At 43.1% G+C, this 24977-nt stretch overlaps 1 protein-coding gene across 1 annotated transcript in view; it reads right to left on the reverse strand.

Annotated features, from left to right (window-relative positions):
• The window catches only part of LOC126263420 (thrombospondin type-1 domain-containing protein 4-like), a 198904-nt gene extending 174784 nt beyond the window's left edge, over positions 1–24120 (reverse strand). Inside the window, exon 1 of the mRNA XM_049960513.1 lies at positions 24057–24120. Coding sequence (XP_049816470.1) covers positions 24057–24116 — 60 coding nt within the window. The 5' untranslated portion in view covers positions 24117–24120. The remainder of the gene's footprint in view (positions 1–24056) is intronic.
• Between the last annotated feature and the right edge of the window lie 857 nt (positions 24121–24977).

Raw genomic sequence — 24977 nt, forward strand, 5'->3', positions numbered from 1 at the left:
CTATTTGGGGAGCAAAATAACTGATGATGGTCGAAGTAGAGAGGATATAAAATGTAGACTGGCAATGGCGAGGGAAACGTTTCTGAAGAAGAGAAATTTGTTAACATCGAGTATAAATTTAAGTGTCAGGAAGTCGTTTCTGTAAGTTTTGTATGGAGTGCAGTCATGTATGTAAGTAAAACGTGGACGATAAATAGTTTGGACAAGAAGAGAATAGAAGCTTTCGAAATGTAGTGCTACAGAAGAATGCTGAAGATTAGATGGGTAGATCGCATAACTAATGAGGAGGTATTGAACAGAATTGGAGACAAGAGAAATTTGTGGCACAACTTGACTAGAAGAATGGATCGGTTGGTAGGGCATATTCTGAGGCATCGATTCACCAGTTTAGTATTGGAGGGCAGCGTGGAGGGTAAAAATCTTAGAGGGAGAAGATATCAATACACTAAACAGATTCAGAAGGATGTAGGTTGCAGTAGGTACTGGGAGATGAAGAAGCTTGCACAGGATAGAGTAGCATGGAGAGCTGCATCAAACCAGTTGAAACGTCCCCTTTGAACAATTATACATGACTGTGCTTAAACTGACACACAATATTTTTAGCGCAACGCAATCTGACTTTCAATAATCCCTACAAAAGAGTGGCCCTGACCAACATTAACCTATACCTTTCACAAATCACTTACCTCACAAAGATCTTCGTTACTCGAACTACTGCAATACAGCGAGCGCCACTACTGCCAGCTAAATAAAAGATTCAAACTACGGAAGGCACTAACTACTGATAGGCATAGTTAGCAAATGAAAGATTTTAATAGAGAACAAACAATGTATTTACCTTAATAGTGTTGAAAAATCATAATATATATAGCAGTTCATGACATCCAGTCTTACAAATTTCAAAACTCCGCCATTTCTCTCCCCACATCCACCACTGCTGGCGGCTCACCTCCAACTGCGCAACGCTACGAGCTGTTAACAGCCGACTGCCCAACGCTACAATGGCAGACAACAATGCAAACTAGCCACAGACTGCACACAGCACAGCCAGTGATTTTCATACAGAGCGCTACGTAACGTTGTCAATAAGAAAACCTAAACAGCCTACTTACACAGTCTCTGGACTGAAGACCACAACAACAACTACTTTAATATGTAGACATATCAGTGGGCTGGTTGTTTTCTTTTAATTTTTTTTTATTTCTCTGTGTGTCTGTGTCGAAACGTCACAAACTTTACGACCTGATACTGTCTGCATGGCCGTAACTACACCACGAAGTGGAGTAAGCCTGTCATTACAGACTTTCCATTTCGCGTCTATGCTTATGTCACTGGTACTTGGAGGTACTACCGAGCCTCAAAATCTACAACTCGTTATAGTTGCAATTGTTAGTCTGGAAATGAAGTAAATTCTCATGTAGTGTTGTACGATACCCCATCGCCAATAAATAATACAAATATCTGCACTTATACCCTTTACACCCTGCATATGATTTAAAACGAAATCACACAGAATAGCGTCACATGGTTCACGGAAAGTACTTTATACTACTTTCGACCCCTGCCACGCGCACACGCACTCACACCATGACGTGGTATGGACTCGACTAATGGCTGAAGTAGTGCTGGAGGGAACTGACACCGTGAATCCTGCAGGTCTGTCCACAAATCCGTGAAGTACGAGGGGGTGGAGATTTCTTCTCAACAGCGCGATGCAAGACACCCCAGATATGCTCAATAATGTTCATGTCTGGGAAGCTCGGTGGCCAGCGGCAGCATTTAAACACAGAAGAGTATTCCTGGAGCCACTCTGTAGAAATTCTTGACGGCCGCGCGGGGTAGCCGTGCGGTCTGAGGCGTCTTGTTACGGCCCGCGCGGCTCCCTCCATCGGAGGTTCGAGTCCTGCGCCGGGCATGGGTGTGTGTGTTGTCCTTAGCGTAAGTTAATTTAAGCTAGATCAAGTAGTGCGTAAGCTCAGCAGTTAGGTACCATAAGACCTTACCACAAATTTCCAATTCTGGACGTGTGAGGTGTCGCATTGTCCTGCTGGAACTGTCCAAGTTCTTCGGAATGCACAGTGGACATGAATGGATGCAGGTGATCAGACAAGAAGCTTACGTACGCGTCACCTGTGGGAGCCGTATCTAGACGAATCAGATGTACCATATCACTCCAACCACACATGTCCCACACCATTACACTCCCTCCACCCGTTCGAACAGTTCCCTGTTGACACACAGGGCCCATGGATTCATCACGTTGTCTCCATTCCCGTACACGTTCATCCGCTCGACAAAATTTGAAACGAAACTCGTCCGACCAGGCAACACGTTTTCAGTCGTTAACAGTCCAATGTCGGTGTTGACGAGCCCAGTCCAAGCGTAAAACCTTGTGTTGTGCAGTCATCAACGGTACACGAGAGGTCCTTCGGCTCCGAAAGCCTATATCGATGATGTTTCGTTGAATGGTTCACACGCTGACACTTGTCGATAGCCCAGCTGTGAAATCTTCAGAAATTTGGGGAAGGGTTGCATTTCTGTCATGTTGAGCGATTCTATTCAGTCGTCGTTGGTCGCCTTCTTGCAGGATCTTTTCTCAGCCGCAGCTATGTCGGAGATTTGATGTTTTACCGGATTCCTGATATTCACTGTACGTTCGTAAAATGGTCGTAAGGGAAAATACCCGCTTCATCGGTATCTCGGAGATTCTGTGTCCCATCATTCGTGCGCCGATTATAACACCACGTGCAAACTCACTTAAATCTTGATAACCTTCCATTGTAGCAGCAGTAATCGATCTAACAACTGCGCTACACATTTGTCTTATACAGGCGTTGCCTAAGCAGCGCCGTTCTTCCTGGTTACATATCTCTGTATTTGAATACGGATGCCATTACCGTTTTCTTTGACGGTCCAGCGTATGTGTATGTATCAGTGGGTAAGTAAGTGATTAGAATAGTATCAGATGTTTAATGATTGCAGTGAAAGTAATTGAGATGCCATGTACCCATGTCAGAAAGGGTCATCAACATGTGACACGATCTGCAATGGCACTCATTGTGAGTCTCCATGTGGCCGGCTGGTCTACTCGTGCAGTGTTCAGTTTTATAGGACATCCAAGTATGGGAACATGAAGAGAGGTATACTAGTCGTCAAGATTCCTGTCGCTCACCTCTGGAATAATAAGAAAGAATCGTCGCATTGTGCACCAGGCACTTCATAAACCCTTTACATCTGTACCTGATGTCCGAGAATAAATACTGGGATCCCTGTAAGATCCCGTCTCATTACACACCGTTGGACGAAGAATAGCAGCAGCCAGACTGGGGAATACGTACACTAAGCACCACAACTCAAACGCCTGCGTTTCGAGCGCTGCAGTAACCAGGAGGAACGGACTGTTGATCAATGGCGTTGCGTTATGTTCAGCGGTAAATTCTGGTTTTACCCTGACTGACCAATGAACTTCGTTTGGCTAGTATGGCGGAGATCTGGCGAGAAGTCACATCCTGCAATTGTTTTGCGGAGGCACAGCTGTCTTAATGTTGACTTCATGGTATGAGGAGCCAGTGGATATGACTACAGGTCACGGGGATCGCTGACGGTACAATGGTACATCACAGATATCCTGCATCCTGATGTGTTACCTCTTACGCCACAGTATCGTGGTACCTTTTTGTTGCATGACAATGCTCGTCCACATATGTCACGTCTCTCTGAACTGCCTGTCTGATGCTGAGATACTCCAGTGGTTAGCAACATCCCCAGATCTGTCCCCGATAGAACGTGTGGGACCAACTCTGACATAAACTCCATCCCACTAGCCAGTATCTCTAGGGCCAGTTACAACAGGTTTGAACCCTGTAAACCAGCTTACCTCAGACAGGCATTTATGACCCAAGTGCACATATCCAGACCAGACTGCGGTGCAGGTTCATACTGATAGTTGGACTCGTACTGAGAAGATTTTTTTTCTAAATTTGACTATTTTGTAATCAGTCCTATAACATGACAACACTCTCGACCGCTAAGTTTCATTTCGTTTCCTCCTTTCATTCTGGGTGTCTCACTTTTCTATCAGTCGATGTATATACAGTAATATTCATAAGCATTTCCTGAGTTTCAGAGGACGACAGCGCAAAAATAAATACAAAAAAGACAAATTTATGTCGATAGAGCTCGTCTCTAAGGTTTTAAGTCAAATTATAGGTGTACGATGTGGGCACTGTTTGTAACACGACGAACTTGAATACACGCATGTAATTATTTGAAGTTGCTGACGCAAAACTATCTCGAAAGGCGCGACAGTAATCTGCTTTGCGTATTTGTTCACTGGGTTGCAGATGATTTGGCATTCACGATCTGACACACCCGCTCTCCTGGTACTAAGCCGCAGCGTGTATTCTAGACAAAAACTTGGAGAGAGGTTCTACCCACTGATATGTGTCGTATTCTGTATGTCCTGTAGTTTTCGTTTAGTCGTCTTTTGAAAACCTTCATGTACGCATCAGTAACTCTGTACACATATAGATATGCACTGATCAGGCAGACCATTATGACCAACGATCTACTGTCGATATAAACCCATCCAGATGATAGCAGTGTCACCTGGTGACGAATTTCTGCTATTCCGATGGACTCCATGTAATTATTAAAACGATCTCCCTAGCAACACGCTTACTTCGCCATTCAATAAATCGATTCTCACCTAGATATGCACGGTATATGTAGAATCAGTAAGAGTGCTGTCCGTGCGTACAATGGGGAAGGCGCACGATCCATCCGAGTTTGACAGAGGGCAGGTAGTAATGGCCTGGAGGCTCGCCACGAGCATTTAGGAAACTGTATGACTTGTCGGGTGTTCGAGGAGTGTTGTGGTGTCTTAAACATGTGGCGAAGCCAAGGTGAAAACACGTCCACGTGTAGGGTTGGGGGGCCATCTCTCGTTACTGATGTTGAATATCGTAGGCTGGGCAGACTGGTAAAACAAGACAGACGGTGAAGTGAGGCGGAACTAACGTAGGATTTTAATGCTGGCCAGAGCACAAGTGTGTCTGAACACACAGTGCACTGAACACTCCTAACAGTGGGCCTCTTCAGGCGATGACCCTTGCACGTGCTGGTAACAACACAACGTCATCGGCAAGTGACCATCGGCACCGGACGATGGCTAAGTGGCAGGGCTCCTTCATCGTGTCGATTGGAGGGCGCGAAACTTTCATCTTCGAAGGCAATAGCTCCTTGACACCTGGTAAAGCAGAACGGAGAGAAGTTGGTGGTGGCTCCATTATGCTCTGGGGAACATTCGACTTTGCATTCATGGGTCCAGTGAAGCTTGTGCAAGGCATCATAAACCCAAGGAGTATCTTACACTGGTTGCACACCACGTACAGGTCTAAGGCTCTGCAGTCATAGACTGTGCGGCTGGTCCCGGCGGAGGTTCGAATCCTCCCTCGGGCATGGGTGTGTGTGTTTGTCATGATTTAGGTTAAGTAGTGTGTAAGCTTAGGGACTGATGACCTTAGCAGTTAAGTCCCATAGGATTTAACACACATTTGAACAATTTTTCAACACCACGTACACCCCGCCATGACGATCATGTTTCGCGACTACAGTGGCATTTTTCAACAATATAATGCGCCATGTCACAAGGGCAGGAGTGTGATGGAGTGGTTCGAGCAACACAGCGACGAGTTCTAATTGATGTGCTGCCCCCCCCCCCCTCCCCCAACTTGCCAGATCTGAATTCGACCGAACACATCTGGGATGGGAGTGAACGCGGCGTTGGAGCTCATTGGCCCCCTCCCCGGGATTGATGGGCTTTGGGTGACTTGTGTATGCAGATGTGGTGCCAACTCCCTCCAGCGGGCTATCAAAGCCTCATCGCTTCCATAACACGATGCGTCGCCGCTGTCATCCGTGCCAGAGATGGACACGCCGGCTACTAGGCAGGTGGTCATAATGTTCTGGTTGGTCAGTCTATATTCGTCTATAAACTACGGAAGGTCGTCAGTGCGCATGCACTTCGTCGATTGATAAGTGCTGCTTCAAGTGTTTAGTAGTTTATGTTGTAAGTAGGCTGTTTAGGTTTTTATGTTGGTAACGCCACGTAGCGCTCTATATGAAAATCACTGGCTGTGCTGTGTGCAGTCTGAGGCTGGTTTGCATTATTGTTTGCTATTGTAGTGTTGGGCAGCTGGATGTGAACAGCGCGTAGCGTTGCGCAGTTGAAGGTGAGCCGCCAGCAGTGGTGGATGTGGGGAGAGAGATGCGGAGTTTTGAGAGCGGATGATTTGGACGTGTGTCCATCAGAGACAGTAAATTTGTAAGACTGGATGTCATGAACTGCTATATAATTATGACTTTTGAACACTATTAAGGTAAATACATTGTTTGTTCTGTATCAAAATCTTTCATTTGCTAACTATGCCTATCAGTAGTTAGTGCCTTCAGTAGTTTGAATCTTCTATTTAGCTGGCAGTAGTGGCGCTCGCTGTATTGCAGTAGTTCGAGTAACGAAGATTTTTGTGAGGTGAGTGATTTGTGAAAGGTATAGGTTAATGTTAGTCAGGGCCATTCTTTTGTAGGGATTATTGAAAGTCAGACTGCGTTGCGCTAAAAATATTGTGTGTCAGTTTAGTGTTGATCAGGATAAGTAAAGAGAGTAATGTCTGAGTACGTTCAGTTTTGCTCAGCTGTTTGAAAATCAAATAACGTAGAGGTTTATCAGCACAGTAATTCATTAATTTTTTTAAGGGGACGTTTCAGTGTCAGTACAGTAATGTATTCATTTATATTTTGCTACTGTGTGTACGTATATTTTGTGAGATAGTGTTTTGTTTGTAGATAGTTACAGGTAGCTAGTGCTCACTTACTTTACGTTTGTTGTCTTGTAACCGAGTGATGATACGCTACATACCCCTACAGAACTTTCTTCGCGTTTAAGGTAGATACTTTACTGGAAATTTATAGCGTGGTTCCCTGTTATTACGGCGTAAGTTGATGAACAAATGGCACCACCAAAAAACAATTAAAGTAGAGTAATGAAAGTTTGGGAATATATTTTTCGAGGACATATATTTAACTGATTCACACTGCAATATCAGCAAATGCAATATCAAACAACTGTATGTTAATAACAGCTGTAACAGCCAGTAAGTTGAACGCAAGCACGCAAACGAGCATGCATTGTGTTGTGCACGTGCCGGATGTCAGGTTGCGGGATGGAGTTCCGTGCCTTTTGCACTTAGTCGGTCAATACACGGATTATTAGGCCTAATGCTGTTTGTGGATGACACTGGAGTCGTCCGATGATGTCCTATACGTGCTCGACTGGAGACAGATCTGATGATCGAGCAAGCGGACACAACAAGCCGATACTGTAGAGCACGTTGGGGTACAGCGGCGGTATGTGGGCGAGCCTTATCTTGTTGGAAAACTCTCCCTGGAATGCTGAACATGAGTGACAGCAGAACAGGTCGAATCACCAGACTGACGTAAAACGTTTACGGTCAGGGTGCTTCGGTTAACCACGAGAGTTCCTCTGCTACCATATGAAACCGCACCCCAAGCCACAGCTCCAGGTGTAGGTCCAGTGTGCTTAGCACGCAGACCGGTTGGTTGCAGACTTCTTGACTAGCGTCAGCTCTCCACGTCCAATCTCAAACGTAACTAACTCTCACGATCGTTACAGCGTGTATTTCAAGCAAACCTGATTTGCATCCTCATAGTGGCGCTATTAGCGCCTCTCTTATGCGACTGGCGCGAAATTTTAATAGGCATTATCTTTCAGATGTAGAAACATGCCTATCAACTTTCGTTTATGTCGCACAGCTCTTTCTTGGTGTTGCGATTTCTTCTCCGTCAGTGTATTTGTTTAAAAATATTGTCATAAAAATTGACCATGAGGGAGATGCGCATGAATTGTCTTAGATTAATAAATTGTAGGGTGTATTGTAAATTTTGTGGTGAAGCTGCTACATAATCTAGCGAGACTCTCTCCTAGAGCTGGAGCAGGTAGACCAAAAATGGAACTGGAAGTGAGAATAAATACTCTGCAGACAAGAACTGGAGAGCCTACGGAGGAAGAGGATGGAGAAGTGGGACCTGGAAGGTGGCAAAAGTTTTGTTTTGTAGGCACAGGGAAAAGAAACATTTGGTGCAAAACTAAAAACTTGTCGAACAGTCACAAAAGATACGACTGAAGAAAATAAAGAAAAAGACAGTATCTTTAACAAGATTTCTATGAATCTTTCTTACGCTATTGGAGCGAAGATAAGCTTTTATTACGTAGTCTAATGCATTGGACCCAGTAAAATAATAATGTACTATTAGTTTCGTTCAGCAATCTACACAGAAAACACAAGATTGTGAAAGATGAAGTACGAGAATGAGTAGATCGAATGGAAAGCGACGTATACTAAAGCTTAACTACATGAAAGTACATAAGTGACTTGTACTCGTATTATGATCTCATCTCTGACATCAAGTATTCGTCTATCGTATAAATTGCTCTAGTTAACTGCGCAGCCGAAACTGTCTAATAATGAACGCATGCAGTTTCACCGCTGTTGGAGTGCTTATGCGAACGGCCTAGTAATGCAATCTGGACGGGACGGCAGCTGCTGCGTACTGTGGTCTTTGTCTTCGTCCGACTTGGTTCGAGAGGCATGATAATCATACTGCAAAACGAAGGGGCTTCTTGTTGGTAGAAATAACATAAAAGGGAGTTCCACAAAAATTCATTCGACTTCATGATACACAATTCAGGATGAGGCAACTGCGCGATGCCGACAAGCCGTCCGTCATGTCACCTGCTGTAAACCATCATGTAGATACAGAGTGGAGTAGCATCAGGTTACCACACCGCTCTCTCGGCCGTTGTCGGCTCTCCAAACCTTTCAGCCGCTACTTCTCGCTCAAGTAGCTCCTTAATTGGCATCACAAGGCTGAATTCTCACCGTCACAGTCCTCCCACCACGGAAAAATACCTGACAGAACTGTGAACTGAACTAGTGCTTTCTGTATGGCGTTCAGTCATGCTGATCACTCAGCTACGGACGCAGTTATGTCCTCTACAAGTACAGACAGAAAACTCAGGGATCTACTTTGTGGAGCCAGTTCCCCCTCTCGCTAGTTCAGAACGCAATGTGCGCCGCCACACACACACACAGAGAGAGAGAGACAGTCACCAAAGAATGCATATGTTTTGCGGCGTTTCCCGAGTAAAGATTTACAGCGCATTCTTGGTTTGCGGTAAAGACGGTTGCAGGAGTCAAGCACACGACTGTGTTGGAGTTATTGCTTTTTTCACAATTAGGAGAACTCGCCGAGAATTTCACTTCCATCTGTACGTAAGAGCGTTTCTTTACGGTGACCATGGATCTGGAATTGTGGCACTGGCCTGTAAGGTCGTCTGATCTTTGATTATGTGACTGTTTTGTGGAGGTTTGAGAAATACTGGCCTTCTAACAACTCTGGACGAAATACATTGCATCATAGCAACAGCAGTTAATACAGTTACTTCTAGAAGTATGAAACGAGTTTGACTATTGTCTGGATCTTGGTTGTAACCCCGTTGGAAAGCGCAATGAAAACTTGTAGAAGGCATATAAAAACTTTAATACGAAATGTAACTGAAAAACACCCTAAGGATGTACATGGAGTAGACAAAAATATGGAAACACCAGGAAACACAACACATGTCTAACAGAGTGTAGGAAAGCCCTTGGCATTCAAAACAGCTTCCAGTTGCTTCAGAGTAGGCAAATACAGGTTGTGTATGGTTTTCAGTGGAATCCTGTACCATTCTTCCAGCAAAATAGTGACAAGTTTAGTTAACAGTGACGGAGTTGGATAGCGATCACGCACCGTTCTTTCAAAAGTAGACCATAAAGGCTCAATAATATTTAAATCTGGTCACTGTGGTGCCCAGGCGAGATGCGACAAGACATTTCCGTGCTTACAAAACCTAACATGGACAATGCGAGCTGTGTGCGCAGGAGCCCTGTCATCTTGGAACACTTCAACACCACTGGGGAACAAGCATTGTACCATGGGATGGACCTGATCAGCCAAAATGTTCACATAATCTTTGGCGTTAATGCGACGTTGCAGAAGTACCCATTGGAACATTAAATACCGGTTCCAAGATATGGCTTCCCAAATCATCACCGCACACTCGCCATGTTTCACTCTTGGAACGTAAACTCGGCCAGAAGTTGAGAACAGTGTGAAACATTCATCTGATGAAAAGACTTCCTTCTATTGCTCCCGTTACGAGAAGCTGCTTCAGTGGTTGGTTAGTTGATTGGTTGGTTGGTTGGTTGATTTGGGGGAGGGGACCAAACAGCGAGGTCATCGGTCCCATTGGATTAGGGAAGGATGGGGAAGGAAATCGGCCGTGCCCTTTTAAAGAAACCATCCCGACATTTGCCTGAAGCGATTTAGAGAAATCACGGAAAACTTAAATCAAGTTGGCCGGACACAGGTTTGAGCCGTCGTCCTCCAGAATGCAAGTCCAGTATGCTAACAAATGTGCCACGTGACGAGTAGGTTTGGAATTCCGGCTCGCGCAGAAATTACTCGCTTATGAAATTCCCTGCATGTTATTTTTGATGCTGGCAGTGATCACGAGTGCGACATTTTGTTCTGTAGTCGCTTTTCAACTGTTGCCCTGTTATTTTTCGCCACAAACCGTCACAAATCGCCTGTCTTGTTCGCTCAACTCATATTTCTGTTCGCGTTGTGGCTTATCCACTATCATTGTATGCTGTATAAATCTTCGATGCGGTGCCTCTTGAAACATCAAACTCTTTGGCGACCTTGGCTATGGAAGCACCAACCACTCGAGCAGCAATAATCTGCCCACGTTTGAAGTCACCTAGCTCCGAAATCATATACTCACGACTGCATAAGGACGTATTGAGGATACTGCAAAGGTGCAGGTCGAGGTCAAATACGGCAGCGCAACTTGTAGACTCGGCTAGTGTCTGGATTTATGTTTAACCATGCATTTCTCGCGCGTTTATATATATATATATATATATATATATATATATATATATATATATATATATATATATATATATATTCAATTTTTGAAAATCTGCTAGATATAGAAAGTACGAACTTGTAGTCCTATGCCCAAGTAAGAATTCACCCCAAATTTCTGTGTTCATCCCAGTAGAAAGTACAGTCATATGAAATAAGACGAATCTCTTAGAAACACCCTGTAGTTTCCGTTTCAAATACGCTATCGGCAGGTTGCTGTCGAAAACGGTCTGTTATGTGACTCAAATGGAATTGATTGTTTCATTACTAACAGACAAAATCCTTTGCACTAAACTTAATATCTTTCAGTATTTCGGTTTTCTTGAAAGGACCAGTATCGACTTGGCCCTTACAAATGAAATATATGTTAGTTTCATATATGGATTACTCTGATAGTACCATGATCTTTATAAACTGAAATTTCATACGTATGACAAATTCAGATGTCCTCGCCCCATCACACCACTTAAACCGGACTAACTTCCCTATATTGTGCTTTCTAACGACGACGACGCATGTATTGTTGCGTTTCTTTCGTGCGACAGACTTTTAGTAACCGAGCCAGACATGTAAGTGACCCGTTAGGGCACGTACGATATGGGCGTTACTATGCGTAGGTGTACAACAATACCACCTTTTTGCAAAAAACTGTGCTTGTCTAATGAGAGGTGTAGTTCAAGTTAAAGAAATACATAAGTATCACTAAGTGGTCACCTGAGTATTATTATTATTAGAACTTTGGGTATGTGCCTGGAATTCACTCTAAATGAAAAAAGTAGCGTAATATCAAACCACTTCAGTAATACAAGTACTAATGGTAGTGATTGACAGTGTGTAACCAAATGGATGCCCAAAATGTGCGGTTTGATGGTATTGCTAAGGTGCACACTGACTGGTTAAGACTCAAATAAACTGTTGGTTGATAATAAACACCGATCAAAATAGGTACAGAATGCTCTTTCAATAATAACATTAAGTGTTATAGTATGATTAGCAAATGTGTTAAGTACTCCTGTCTTATTCTAGTTTCTATCATACTTCATCTACGCTTCTACTCTTTAAAAGGATTTCAACATTCACTAAATATGACAACATAATTCACAAGTATACCTACCAATTTGAACATATGAATGTCTCACCACAAAAAATTTAGAGAAACAACTGTGTAACAATCTGCGCAATGAGTGTTGTATTAAGTGTTCCTTACTGTATATCGGCAGTGCAGTCCCTAAACTTTAAGTCGAATAGAAGCTTTACACATGTCATTTAACTACTGTTAGGTTCTGTATCCTAAGTAACTCACACACTATTCACACAGAAATTGGAAATGAATGTCACAGTATCTCTATTTGCAGTGAAGCACATTTGACATTCTCTCCTTTTAATCTCGTTACTTAGCTGACCACAGTTTTCCATCCTTTAATTACTTTTAAATTATAACTATACAGCATACGCTGGTAACATGAGGATAGTTCCAGTCCTTTTATAGTAGATGAAGTATCTATATCTGATCCTTGTAATAAGCAATACTTATTACTTTTGCATTTGTCCAACACCAGAGAGACTACAAGCTGTCCATGCATACAAATCATGTTGCTGTTGTGATCTTCAGTCCAGAGAGCTTCTTCATCTCCAAGTAACTACTGCAACCTTGATCCTTCTGAATCTGCTTAGTGTATTCATCTCTTGGTCTCCCTCTACGATTTTTACCCTCCATGGTGCCTCTAATACTAAATCGGTAATCCCTTGATGCCTCAGAACATGTCCTACCAACCGATTCCTTCTTCTAGTCATGCCGTGCCGCAAATTCTTCTCCCCAATTCTATTCTGTACCTCCTCATTAGTTACGTGATCTACCCATCTGATCTTCGGCATTCTTCTGTAGCACCACATTTCTAAAGCTTCTATTCTCTTCTTGTCTAGTAAATCACAGCAAGAGGAAAAGTAATTTTTGCATCCCAGTGATAAATATAAACGATTCTTCTTTGCGTGGATTAACGTACCAAACTTACCATCGTATTTCCAAAATTGCAAAAGATCTTCAAGTGGTTATTTCATGAAGTTTAATTGTTCTGCTTTGTCAGATTCTTCTTTTACCAAATAGTGCCCATTTATTTTAGACCAAGACAATCACTTCATATTACCAATGAGGCACTTCGTGAATAATCACGATAACTGTTAATTCCATTTTACTTTGCGAGTATTTCAGCTCGTTCAATGGCGTAACAAAGATACTGCTGCCACTAACATTCTCTACGTAATTTAATCGTGCACTGGATCCAGTTATTCCAACGAATATTGTTTTAAACGACGTTCTCTCAGTCGATACGAAAACAGTTTACAAAAGAGTGTTACAATATTAACATGTATACAGTGACATTTGCAATTTACTTGCACATTGCATTAAACAATTACTTTTGCATATCGATATTTAAATGTGATCTCTGGAGGCCGTTAACTTAATGTGTCGGTAATGACTACTCCGCGGTTACGCCTGGCGGATGGAGGTGTCTCTTAGTTACGTAGTTGTGGTAACGCAAACCACAGATGGCTCTGCCGTGCCGTTACTCTACCGTGTACGCTTTGGGGTCCAGAAACATTACAGTGTTACTTTGCTTCCAAACTAGCAAACAGGAGTTAACTTCATCGCTAGCACAATTTCTACTACTTCTGATTGCATTCAACTGTCTTTGATTAATACTTACTCTATATTCTGTGCTCATTGGACCATTTCATATGACAAGCCTTGTAATTATTTCTCTCTTCCACTGTGCATAGTAACGTCATAAGCTAATCTCATTCGTTCTTTCATCCTGAATTTTATACTACTCCTTAGCATTTCTTTTACTTCCGTAATGCGCCTTCAATGTACAGTATGAACAGTAGGGGGAAGGGTGGGGGAAGACTGCATTTATGCCTTAGACCAAAATTAAACGCATCACTCTTACCCCGTTCTGTAAATCCTTAAATGTGGCTTCATCTGGCCGTCCTTCCTGCGTTGAATGTTTTATATTATCATTTCACATGAAAGAAAATTGTACCGTCGGTAAAATCAATTTCAGAGACTAACTTATTTTCAGGTAAACAGAGTTGAGGTGTGAGTCGGTGTAAAACAATACCGGTACTGAATAAGGATCGGCTTTCTAATCTAGAATGTTACAGTATTTACCGCAGTCTGTTATTGTCGTTGTATATCACTCTTCTGCGTCACTGGCTCTCCCAACCGCTTGTTTGGCACTCATCGGCGACCCGATCAACTGAAGACCAGCTGCTGGGTGATCATCTGCGTGGAACGCGCCTTCCCATGGGCATCTCTTCGCCTCGCCTCGCCCCACCCCGGTCAGTTCAAGTGTTGACCCCTCATAAATTAAATAACGTTATCAGATCGGTGACGACCGAACGTCTGCCGACATTAGCATCGCACACGTCCTGCCCAGCCGCCCCATAAATCTCAATGGAACGTCATTGCGTCCAATCCGATCGTATCGCGCATCGGCCGAAGCATTAAGTGGGTCCCTATTTCAGTTCTCCGAACGACAGTATCGATTCTGAGCTACTAAATTGGGTGTAATGGTCGCGACCGGGGAGCAATTTGGCCTCCCGTCCCACAGCCGTTCCGGCCTTAAAAACTCGGCATTGAGTTATCTCGGAACCGATTCCTCGTTGCAGATATACGAGAAATGCCCCGGAAAGTTGTCTGCTATCCCACAATTTAGCACTAAGAGTATTACCTGCTCTGTCGTACTCAGCTACGAACAAACGCCAGCAATAAGTGAAACGCTCTTGAGTGGTACGTCAAGTTGTTTGCATTATTTCAAGGTATACAGCGAATGAAATAACTGGTGGACGTCACCCGCACACACTGACGATTACTGTTACCCGTACTACTAAATCATTTTTTATTCCTCAATAGATAAGAGATACCCATGTGTGTGAGAGGATTATTATTTTTTTTTTTTGCTTTTTGTGTGAAACACCTAAGCCATAACTAATGACAAATTTATGATTTTTGTACGTTTCTTTTAGTTTTATTTGTGCCAAGAATGTCATTTACTGTGAGACATCTTTCGCCACACGTATTCATGAACCCATTGATAAGCACTTGTCTGTGTCAAGGAATCTTATCATTTACCCGTCTTCTAAAGAACCCTATCTTTTGATGCCAACTGCAACGCACGTCTAACGCAAGTCGATTAAACTGAGCCAGCCAATAGAAATACCTGGCAGGCAGAATCGGTTAGCGAAGACCGAATAATCAGCAGACGAAAAGACACATCCCTACTTCTGTTTGTCCCGCCTCCGTGGCTGTGTGGTACCTGGGCTCTATTTCCGGCTGGGTTGGTGGTGACATTCCTCTTTTCTTTTTTTTTTTTTTTTTGCTCTTTTTTTGTTCGCTTTTACAGTTTGCGTAAAACACTTCGAAATTAACGTCCTATTTATGTTTAGTTATCTGGGCTTGCAAGTTGATTATATCATTGCTTTTCACTCACTAAATTTTATCATGGGCGTTAATACGAATATAGGGTGATTTTCTTTGCCTTTTGTCTAAGTCTGGTTATTTAAAGCCATGCGGTCCGTTGAAGGACACTTGTATGTGAAACAAGTGGCTTTGTATTCATTTTCTGGACAATATACATTAAGAATAATTTGCTATTGCCAACGGCTGTGACAAGACCGGTTCCCGTCAGATCACCAAAGTTAAGCGCTGTCAGCCACGGCCAACACTTGGATGGGTGACCATCCGATCAGCTGAGCGCTGATGGCATGTGGGGTGCACTCAGCCCTCGTGAGGCAAGCTGAGCAACTGCTAGCCGGCCGCGGTGGCCTCGCGGTTAAGGCTCTCAGTTCGGAACCGCGCGACTGCTACGGTCGCAGGTTCGAATCCTGCCTCGGGCATGGATGTGTGTGATGTCCTTAGGTTAGTTAGGTTTAAGTAGTTCTAAGTTCTAGGGGACTGATGACCACAGATGTTAAGTCCCATAGTGCTCAGAGCCATTTGAACCATTTCTTGAGGAACTACTTGATCGAGAAGCAGCTGCTCCGATCTCGTAAACTGACATGCGGTCGGGAGAGCGGTGTGCTGAGCACATGCCTTCCCATATCCGCATCCAGTGATGCCTGTTGGCTCAGGATGACACGGGGGCCGATCCGTACCGTTGGGGCTTCATGACCTGTTCGGGCGGAGTTTTGTAATATGCTATTCTTATGAACTTACTTTTCAATCTTTCTGATCTTTTTTTTCAAATCTTCGCATACGATCATTTAAGAATTCCGTTTTAAGAAGAGAGAATAAACTGCCGCCAGCAATGACGGGACTTTCTTACTTTTAAATTAATTTTTCAGCTTTCTGTTTGCAGAGGAAACTTAAGGTACGTTGTTTAAACGACGAAAACTTCTACCTATATCACACTAGCTCAGATTTTTCATTTTATTATGTGTTATAGGGTACAGAGTGCAAAATATTTGCACTGCACGAATTAACCTATTAGCTGTAATTCATAGACACAAAAGGTGAGCAACTACGTGAGATTTGTTGTAGGGATTATGATTTTGGTTTCTTCTTGGTTTATCTCGTGTTAAATCCCCACTGTAGTTATTGCGCTTCGCTATAAAAAGTTCCTTGTCACTACGAAATCTAAAACATTGTTAGTCTGATTGCCTTTGCGGCAGATTCCATATCAACGGGGATGTTTCAGGGCACTGAAACCCAGTCTCATGGTCTCTCATGAAATCACAAGTGAAATTGCGATGTAGGGATAAGATTTCAATGTGAAGGCAGGTAAATAGTATCCTGCGACTTCAGGCGATGATGGTGCACAAAACCACACTGTTACATCCCATTATTCTGTTGCATCATCATGACATATGATGAATGGCATACAACAATCGTCACGTTTTCAGCAGTAGTAACACATTTATCAGTTCACAAGAAGTAAAACTTGATTGTATTTAACGTCCTTAAAGTGATACAGCATCAACTTTTCAGATTCTGCAAGCGCCCGTCAGATGGCCCTATTCGTAAGTAACATAAAAGTAACGTAAAACATGCTTCAAAACTTGTCATTTATTATTGTTAAAGGAGGGGGTTCCGATATTGGAGGGGTGGTTGGTTACAGCAACAGTTTGAAAAGGTCTGAAAAGACAGCTTCACGAAGAGGTTTCCACTGGATGATCTAAGACTTTCGTAAGCGTCTAACACGACGGCGCTGCCTCCAATCACTTCGTGCAACTTTTGGTAGAGGTTTGGAATTTCATGGTCGTGCTTCCGCCATCTTTAAATTTTGTGACGACCCAGCAAAATCGGTTGCTGTAAAGTAGAGGTTGCAGCCGGTCGGTAAATGAGTTACTGAGAGAATGGCGCAGAATTAGGCTTACTGTTGACCCCAGTATGTTCGACTTTTCATTGCCATGAGAGAGATCCGTGCCTACCGATTCCGTACAGCTCGACAGAAGCACAAAAACAAGCCCTTGTCAACTGATGTAAGGAAATACTCAAAACTTTGACTGGCCACATGCTAAATATGTCACCAACATCCTGTTAGGAGACGATGCCTGAATATTCGGACACCCCTATGTAGTGCGCAATTTACCATATATGTTACTAGAGGTCCGTACGCCAGTACACAAGGATGAGGGGAGCCGGGGAACTTTATTTTCGGAATTCTAGGTGCCAGAAAGCACCGCTTCAATCATACAGCCACACCCACCCCCCCGCCATAAGATTTAACACAAGGAGCAAGTGCTACCGTCTGACCCTGTAGCAGTATCATTTGCTTCCCAGTTCTAACCGATTCATATCGGCGCAAGTCGATAGTCTTCGTGACTGTCGCAACATTCGAACAGTTGCATTCTAACTGCTCAGTGGACGTATGTCCAGTACATAGGCGGCCGCAACACGCTTTTTATTTATTACGAAGTTCTCTAACTTTGTAGTAACGGTTATAATAGACTCTACCGAACTCTAGATTTAGGACTGTTGGCCAATGGGAGAACTAGTACTTTAGCGATCACTATGTGTATTTGAGGATTTTTATTGTATCTCTGTGAGATGAAAACACTCGAGAAACAAAAGCTAATACAATCATTCTTCCCATGCGCCATTCGCGAATGGAACAGGGAAAGGGGTTTCAGTCAGTGGTACCAGAAGTACCATCCGCTACACACCGTAAGGTCGCAGGGTAGTGATTGGCATGTAGATGTTCACGGGAAATTCTTACGATCATAGACGTCCGCTTGGGGGGGGGGGGGGGGGCGGGGAGGGGGGGGGGATTGGGTTGCCAGGGAAGGTGTGCCGCGGAGGAGGGGTTGGAGCGTGGGGGGAAAGAGGGGCACTTGACCCCCCCTAAAAATCTGAGGTACAGAGTTTTCATTCATCACAGGATTCTCATACATTTGATGATGTAATTTCCGTAATTCTGAAAAACCTCCCGTTTAGCTTGTTGCAACATCATGTGGCTGATCGCAGTGAGTCATGTTATGACAATTCCAGTGGAAAGTGGAAAGTGTAACTGCAGACATTCGTTTCTGGAGTACTGGCTTCTTTCTTTTGTGAGTTGCTGCGGTTCCCGTAACAATGAGCATACTGCTGTTCCACGAATCAAAATAAGGCTGAAAAAAGCCGCTGTTGTGTGCCTTTTCGATTTCCGTTATTGTTTTGTTCGAAGTTGGTACGATGCTTTTCCGAACTGTTGCGGAATCAAATTCCCCACCACAAGCAAGAACAGCTGAAACGCGTGCAGATCAAAATCCTACCGGTTTCGTCCCATTGACGAACCGTCCTCAGACCTAAAATACAGAAATTGCATATATAGAGAATGAACAATAAAAAAATACACTCATTGTTTGAATTTCCATTATGCAGTACACTGCAATCTAAAATGTTGTTCTGTGAGTGGAAATCACTACATATCGTCGTAGTTGCAGAGCTATGTGGCCCTAGTTAAATAAAATGAGTTATCTTATTGCTTACGATCAGTTGGTAAACCCTTTTTCTGTCTCTGATACATTGACGCAAGGCTACCTAAGACTGTAATTGACAGCTAATGTTTTTAGCCTAATTTACGTATATATTTGATTAATTATTGATTTTTATTGATTTTGCAAAAATGTAACAGGACATAGATAGTGCTCCAATGAATAATTTGCGATAGGGAACCTGAGGTCGGAGAAGCCAGCTTAATGAGATATGGAAGTAAACCTGTCTACCGCTTTGTCTAGCATTAATGTTTCCCTGCTTATTTACAACTAACGTGCGTACGAGTTGCACTGTGCAGTTTATTTACATGTACATTCTTTATTTCCTGCAAGGAAACAAGGACGACGAACCTGATTACCAGGAAGTTGTGATGCAGATTTTGTTTACTTTACTTGTCCATAAGGTGGTTCTCTTGTATAGTATTTACATTGTCCCTTGACAGAACGTGCTATGAATCAACGACAGACGCATTTATTACTCAGTGCTATTCAGAGACGTACAATACAATTCGAGGGAGCATTACCAGCCGTTGGATTGGAAGGGGCAGTCTTATTCCATGGCCTACGAAGTCACCTGACCTGAGTCCCCTTCATTATTTCTCATGGGGATATCTAAAGCCACTTATGCGTGAGATCCCAGTGGATACGGAGATGAAATTAGTTGCCAGAATTGTAGCCGCAAGTGACGTGATTCGAAACACACTGCCGTCAGTTTCAGCACATTTAGTAAGATATACGAGTAGTACAAATGGTACCTTCATGGTGTCAATGATGGTATTTACAGTGAACTAATGTAAATAAAAGAATACACAGTAGTGTAATTTTATTCCTATTATCTCCTTAAGCTGGCTTCTCTGACCAAAGGTTCCCTACCTCAAATTGTACAGCGAAGCATCCTCTTTGCACTGTATTACGGGAACACCCTGTATAGTGCCGTTTGTACTTACACGCAGGCATTAGTTTACAACACTATTTCACGTTTAAGTATTTAGTGCTTGTAGATGAAGCATAAATTCTTGAAGTACTTTAGACGGTAAGCAAAGTAAGAAACACGTAGACCGTAAGCTAGATGTGTATTATGTGTGTATTTTATGGTTTCTGGATTTCGGACTTTGAATGTGATTGATTTCACGAACGTATTGTTCATTAGTCATCGGCTTATGTATTTGGACATATCAGCGGTTCATGCTACATTAAGCCGGCCAGAGTGGCCGAGCGGTTCTAGGCGCTACAGTCTGGAACCGCGCGACCGCTACGGTCGCAGGTTCGAATCCTGCCTCGGGCATGGATGTGTGTGATGTCCTTAGGTTGGTTAGGTTTAAGTAGTTCTAAGTTCTAGGGGACTTATGACCTCAGCAGTTGAGTCCCATAGTGCTCAGAGCCATTTGAGCCATGCTACATTGTATAACATATAGTTAAGTATAAGGCCACTCTGATAAAATTTTTGTCTTTCTGTATTATTTTTTATCTCCTGTAACACTTAAGGGCTCAGATACACTACTGTTGGTTGGCCACGTATATAATGACTGGTTCGTTATCACAGCCATTCATCGAAATGGTTGCATCTCGCACCTAGACCTTGGGTTACGATATTACTTCGTCCTAATATTCAGTAATATTTTTTGATCAGTAATGCCGTTTGATTTTTCTCCGTTTAGAATAATGCACTGTCTCCAGTAGTACTTTTGATGTAATTCCGTGACATCCAGTACTTGCTGTTTTTTTAATTATCTAACGAACCGATAATATTTAGTGTTTATTTACTACAAATGTACTGATATGGCCATAATTTCTTGCATTTATGTAACGTAAATTTATAAGACAATATCATTACATTAACATTGTTTGCCTTACTAGAGTCACGCCTGTTGGATGACAGCGCCATCTGGTAATTAGTGTTTTCGTGTAGCCATTACGCTGTCATACAGACACTTACTTCCCCTGTTATAAATATTAGAAGTGATATCTTGTTTACATCCACTCACGGGCGATGCAACTGTCATAGCTGTAGATCGTTTGTACAGAAGTGGCAGTACGGGCACTGTAACAAAATCCGATTAGTCATTAACTTTGTCAGTTTACAAAACCAACCAGGATTTTTCATTTTAGGTGAGGTATTTGATATTACTCACCTTATATTTTTGCGTGTTTTTATTGTGTCACGTTTTAGTATTTTCCCAATTTGTTTTTTATTTAACTGGGGCGACTCAGCTGTGAAAATATGACGGTGTGTAATGAGCGCCACACAGTGGAAAACATTTTAGACGTACGTATTGCACAGTGGAAATTCAAATATTGAATGTATTGTTTATTGTTCACTTTTTATATGCAGTCTTCTGTGTTTCAGATCTGTGGATGGCTCGTCAATGAGCCGAAACCGGTAACTAACAAAGAAAATTTGCGAACTTGGCGTAAGATATTTACACATCATGTTTTAAATCAAAAGAGCACCTATTGTCCCATTTGGGTGTGGCCGTGAGGCGTGCTCGCGTACCTAATGCTAAGGTGACCGCTCCGTATAAGCGGGAAATCCGGATTTGAGTCTCAGTCCGGCACAATTTCTCATTGTCGTCATTCCATAACACAGCTGATGGCTGTCCATATTCGCGAATGCGGAAACATTTCACATATTCCATAGCGGCTGTCGTCGGTGCAGTGTCTGTGAACATTGCATCACACTTCTGAACAACACAGGCACTGCAATACCATATATATTTGAAATGGAGCACTTTTCTTAACTTTTTCTCGTTTACATGCTTAAACCCAAGTAGTAAAGTAATTAGACTTCTGAAGCTGTTCTATAAAAGGGGAACTCGATTCTCTAAAGAATCGGAGCTTTACTGTTTTGTGGTCATCGGAAATCGTTTCAGTGCACACACGGCAGTGTCGCAGCAGTAATCGTGCAGCAGTATAGTACTCGTATTAGAATGGAATCTAGTCAGTCTTCACGTAGGCGGGAGAACGCAGGTAGTATTTGCTTATTTCTTTTAAGAATACATTAAACAACGCAACAGGAGGTTTTGGACTCAATCAATGGTTACTTCACGCCTGCCGAAAGTCGTATATATGCGTTTAAGAGAAGACGAAGCTAAATTCTTTATTTTTGAATGAACATATTGTTTGATGAACTGTCTGTAAAACAACAGCTGCAGCGTGAACTGTTCATCGTTTCCTGATATCTGGGCAGTGGCTGCACTCTAATTAATCTGTATTATCAGTACAGAATCGGCCACACAACACTGTATAAAATACTACGGGAAGTAAGTAAATCTGTGTGTCTTGCATACGTAATGGATACCGAATGTCACAAAATAAAGCTGGCAAAAAAAAAAAAGCGCTGTGTTTGAAACGCGTAATATCTAATCTGAAGAATGAAATCTGTTCATCTCATGGAGGACGTTCACTAACAACAAAAGAAATATCTTCGCGATTACTTCATAGGCGACGCTGACAAAGTACTGTGGCAGGAAAAATGTATCTGCTGCCATCGTGGAGGAGTACCTTGAAACAGAAGATATCAGGCGAATGGAGTGGCCTGCTTGTTCTCCAGACCTAAACCCCATCGCGCACGTTTGGGGTGCTCTCGGTCGACGTCTTCAAACCCTTAGGACACTTCAGGAACTCGGACAGGCACTGGTGCAAGAATGGGAGGCTATACCCCAGCAGCTACTCGACCACCTGTCCAGAGTATGCAAACCCGTTGTGCGGCCTGTGTTCGTGTGCATGGTGATCATATCCCATATTGATGTCGGGGTACATGCGCGGGAAACAGTGGTGTTTTGTAGCACATGCGTTTCGGGACGGTTTTCTCAACTTATCACCAATACCGTGGACTTACAAATCTGCGTCGTGTGTGCTCCATATGTGCATATGCTATAAGCGCCAGTTTCATGTAGTGTCACGTTGTGTGGCACCACATTTTGCAATTATCCTTAGTTTATTGGCATGAGAGTATATGGACACTTCGGAAGTCACCTTACGGTGCGTGGCGGAGGGTATCCTGTACCACTTCTAGGTATTTCCTTTCCTGTTCCACTCGCAATAGAGCTTTGCGTTCCTAGAGCACCTCCGTAACATTAACGGATTGTTCGAACCTACGGGTAACAAACCTAGCACACCGCCTCTGAATAGCTTCGATGTCTTCCTTCAGTCCAACCTGGTACGGATCCCAAACACTTGAGCAGTACTTAAGAATAGGTCGCCCGCCCCATCGTCGTATATGCGGTCTCCTTTACGGGTGTACACTTTTTCCTAAAATTCTCTCAACAAACTGAAGTCGACTATTCGCTTTCTCTACCACAGTTCTTACATGCTCGTTCCATTTCGTATCGCTTTGCAACGTTACGCCAAGATATTTAAACGACATGACTGTGTCAAGCAGGATCCTAGTAATACTGTATCCGAACATCAGAGGTTTAATCTTTCTACTCATCCGCATGACCTTACATTTTTGCCTTCATGGGACATCTTCAGATTATCTTAAAATTTTCCTTATACCACAACTTAAAAATAATACAGCGGCTCTGTGCTAGACTGAAACACTGCTCGAATAAATGAACTCGCGTGTTTCAACCTAGAATTGAGCCTTTTTATGTTTCTTAAAATGTTGGAAAAGGCGAAGGTCTCAGCGGATCCATCTGATTCGAGGTGTGCTTCCGTCTACCACACAGACGGTTTATTATTTTTAATATGTAGTAAAAGGAAAAAATTTTAAGATGATATTAAGGTGCCCCGCCAAGGCGAAATGCTTTGTTAGTAAAAGAATATACTGCAACCAAGGCTGTTTTTAATTCAAATATTTTTGCTTCGTATGATCGCTCTTGTCATATCCGGAGAATACTGACCATTTCTCTCGGGACACCCGGTATATATACCTAACTTGTGGGTCTAAAACATAGATAAATTCAAGTTGAACCATCCTCTTGTATCTCCTTAATTAAACAGTGAACCATTTCACTCAGAGGGACAACACATACACGATGATACGCTTACGGCCAATAGAATGTCTACTGAGAACTGAGTGAACTTACCTGCAGCGGATACTTGCTGGCAGTCTTGCCATAGGAGACCATCAGCACACTGGCCGCCATCAGCAACCTGCAAACAGACACATGTCACGTTAGACAGCTGCTCGTACACATTCCAGTAGCGCTCAGCGGTTGCGCTTGCAAAGTGTTACACACATTTCACTTCGAGACAAATTACCATTTAATACAACTGGGAAGGAAGTTGTCACCAAGTGCTTCTTTGTGAAGCCATAGAACCTATATCTATTAAAGAGCAAATGAAACTATATTTTCGACCGAACTCTTCAAACCGGCCGTGGTGGCCAAGCGGTTCTAGGTGCTACAGTCTGGAACCGCGCGACCGCTACGGTCGCAGGTTCGAATCCTGCCTCGGGCATGGATGTGTGTGCTGTCCTTAGTTTAGTTAGGTTTAAGTAGTTCTAAGTTCTAGGGACTGATGACCTTAGAAGTTAAGTCCCATAGTGCTCAGAGCCATTTGAACCATTTTTGAACTCTTCAAATCTCCAACATCTATTATGTGTATAAACAGGCTGAAGTGACAAATGAAAATTTGTACCAAGGCTGGGAGTCGAACTCGGGTCTATTGCTCACTACGCAGATGCGCTGATCTCTACCCCAACGGGATACAGTGGCTTCATTGAACTGCACTGACTACTCTAGCACGCCTAGCTCCTCAGTCAAAATTCAGGCAGGATCCCTCGTTTCGTTCGATGCTGAGGTGCTGTTCCAACAAATTTGCAAAGCCTCAGCAATGAGGTTCGAGTTTAAGGGGGAAATACGAAAGTGGGCTGAGGCGTGATTGGTAATTCGGATTGGGGAGGAAGGTGTGTCAAGACAGTCCATGCAGTCATGCATAGCCACTATGCCATGGTGGCGCATTGGTTAGTGCATCTGTCTAGTGAACAGGAATCCTGGCCTTGGTGC

Source organism: Schistocerca nitens, chromosome 6, assembly GCF_023898315.1.
Source record: "Schistocerca nitens isolate TAMUIC-IGC-003100 chromosome 6, iqSchNite1.1, whole genome shotgun sequence".
In the NCBI taxonomy this organism is placed as follows: domain Eukaryota; kingdom Metazoa; phylum Arthropoda; class Insecta; order Orthoptera; family Acrididae; genus Schistocerca; species Schistocerca nitens.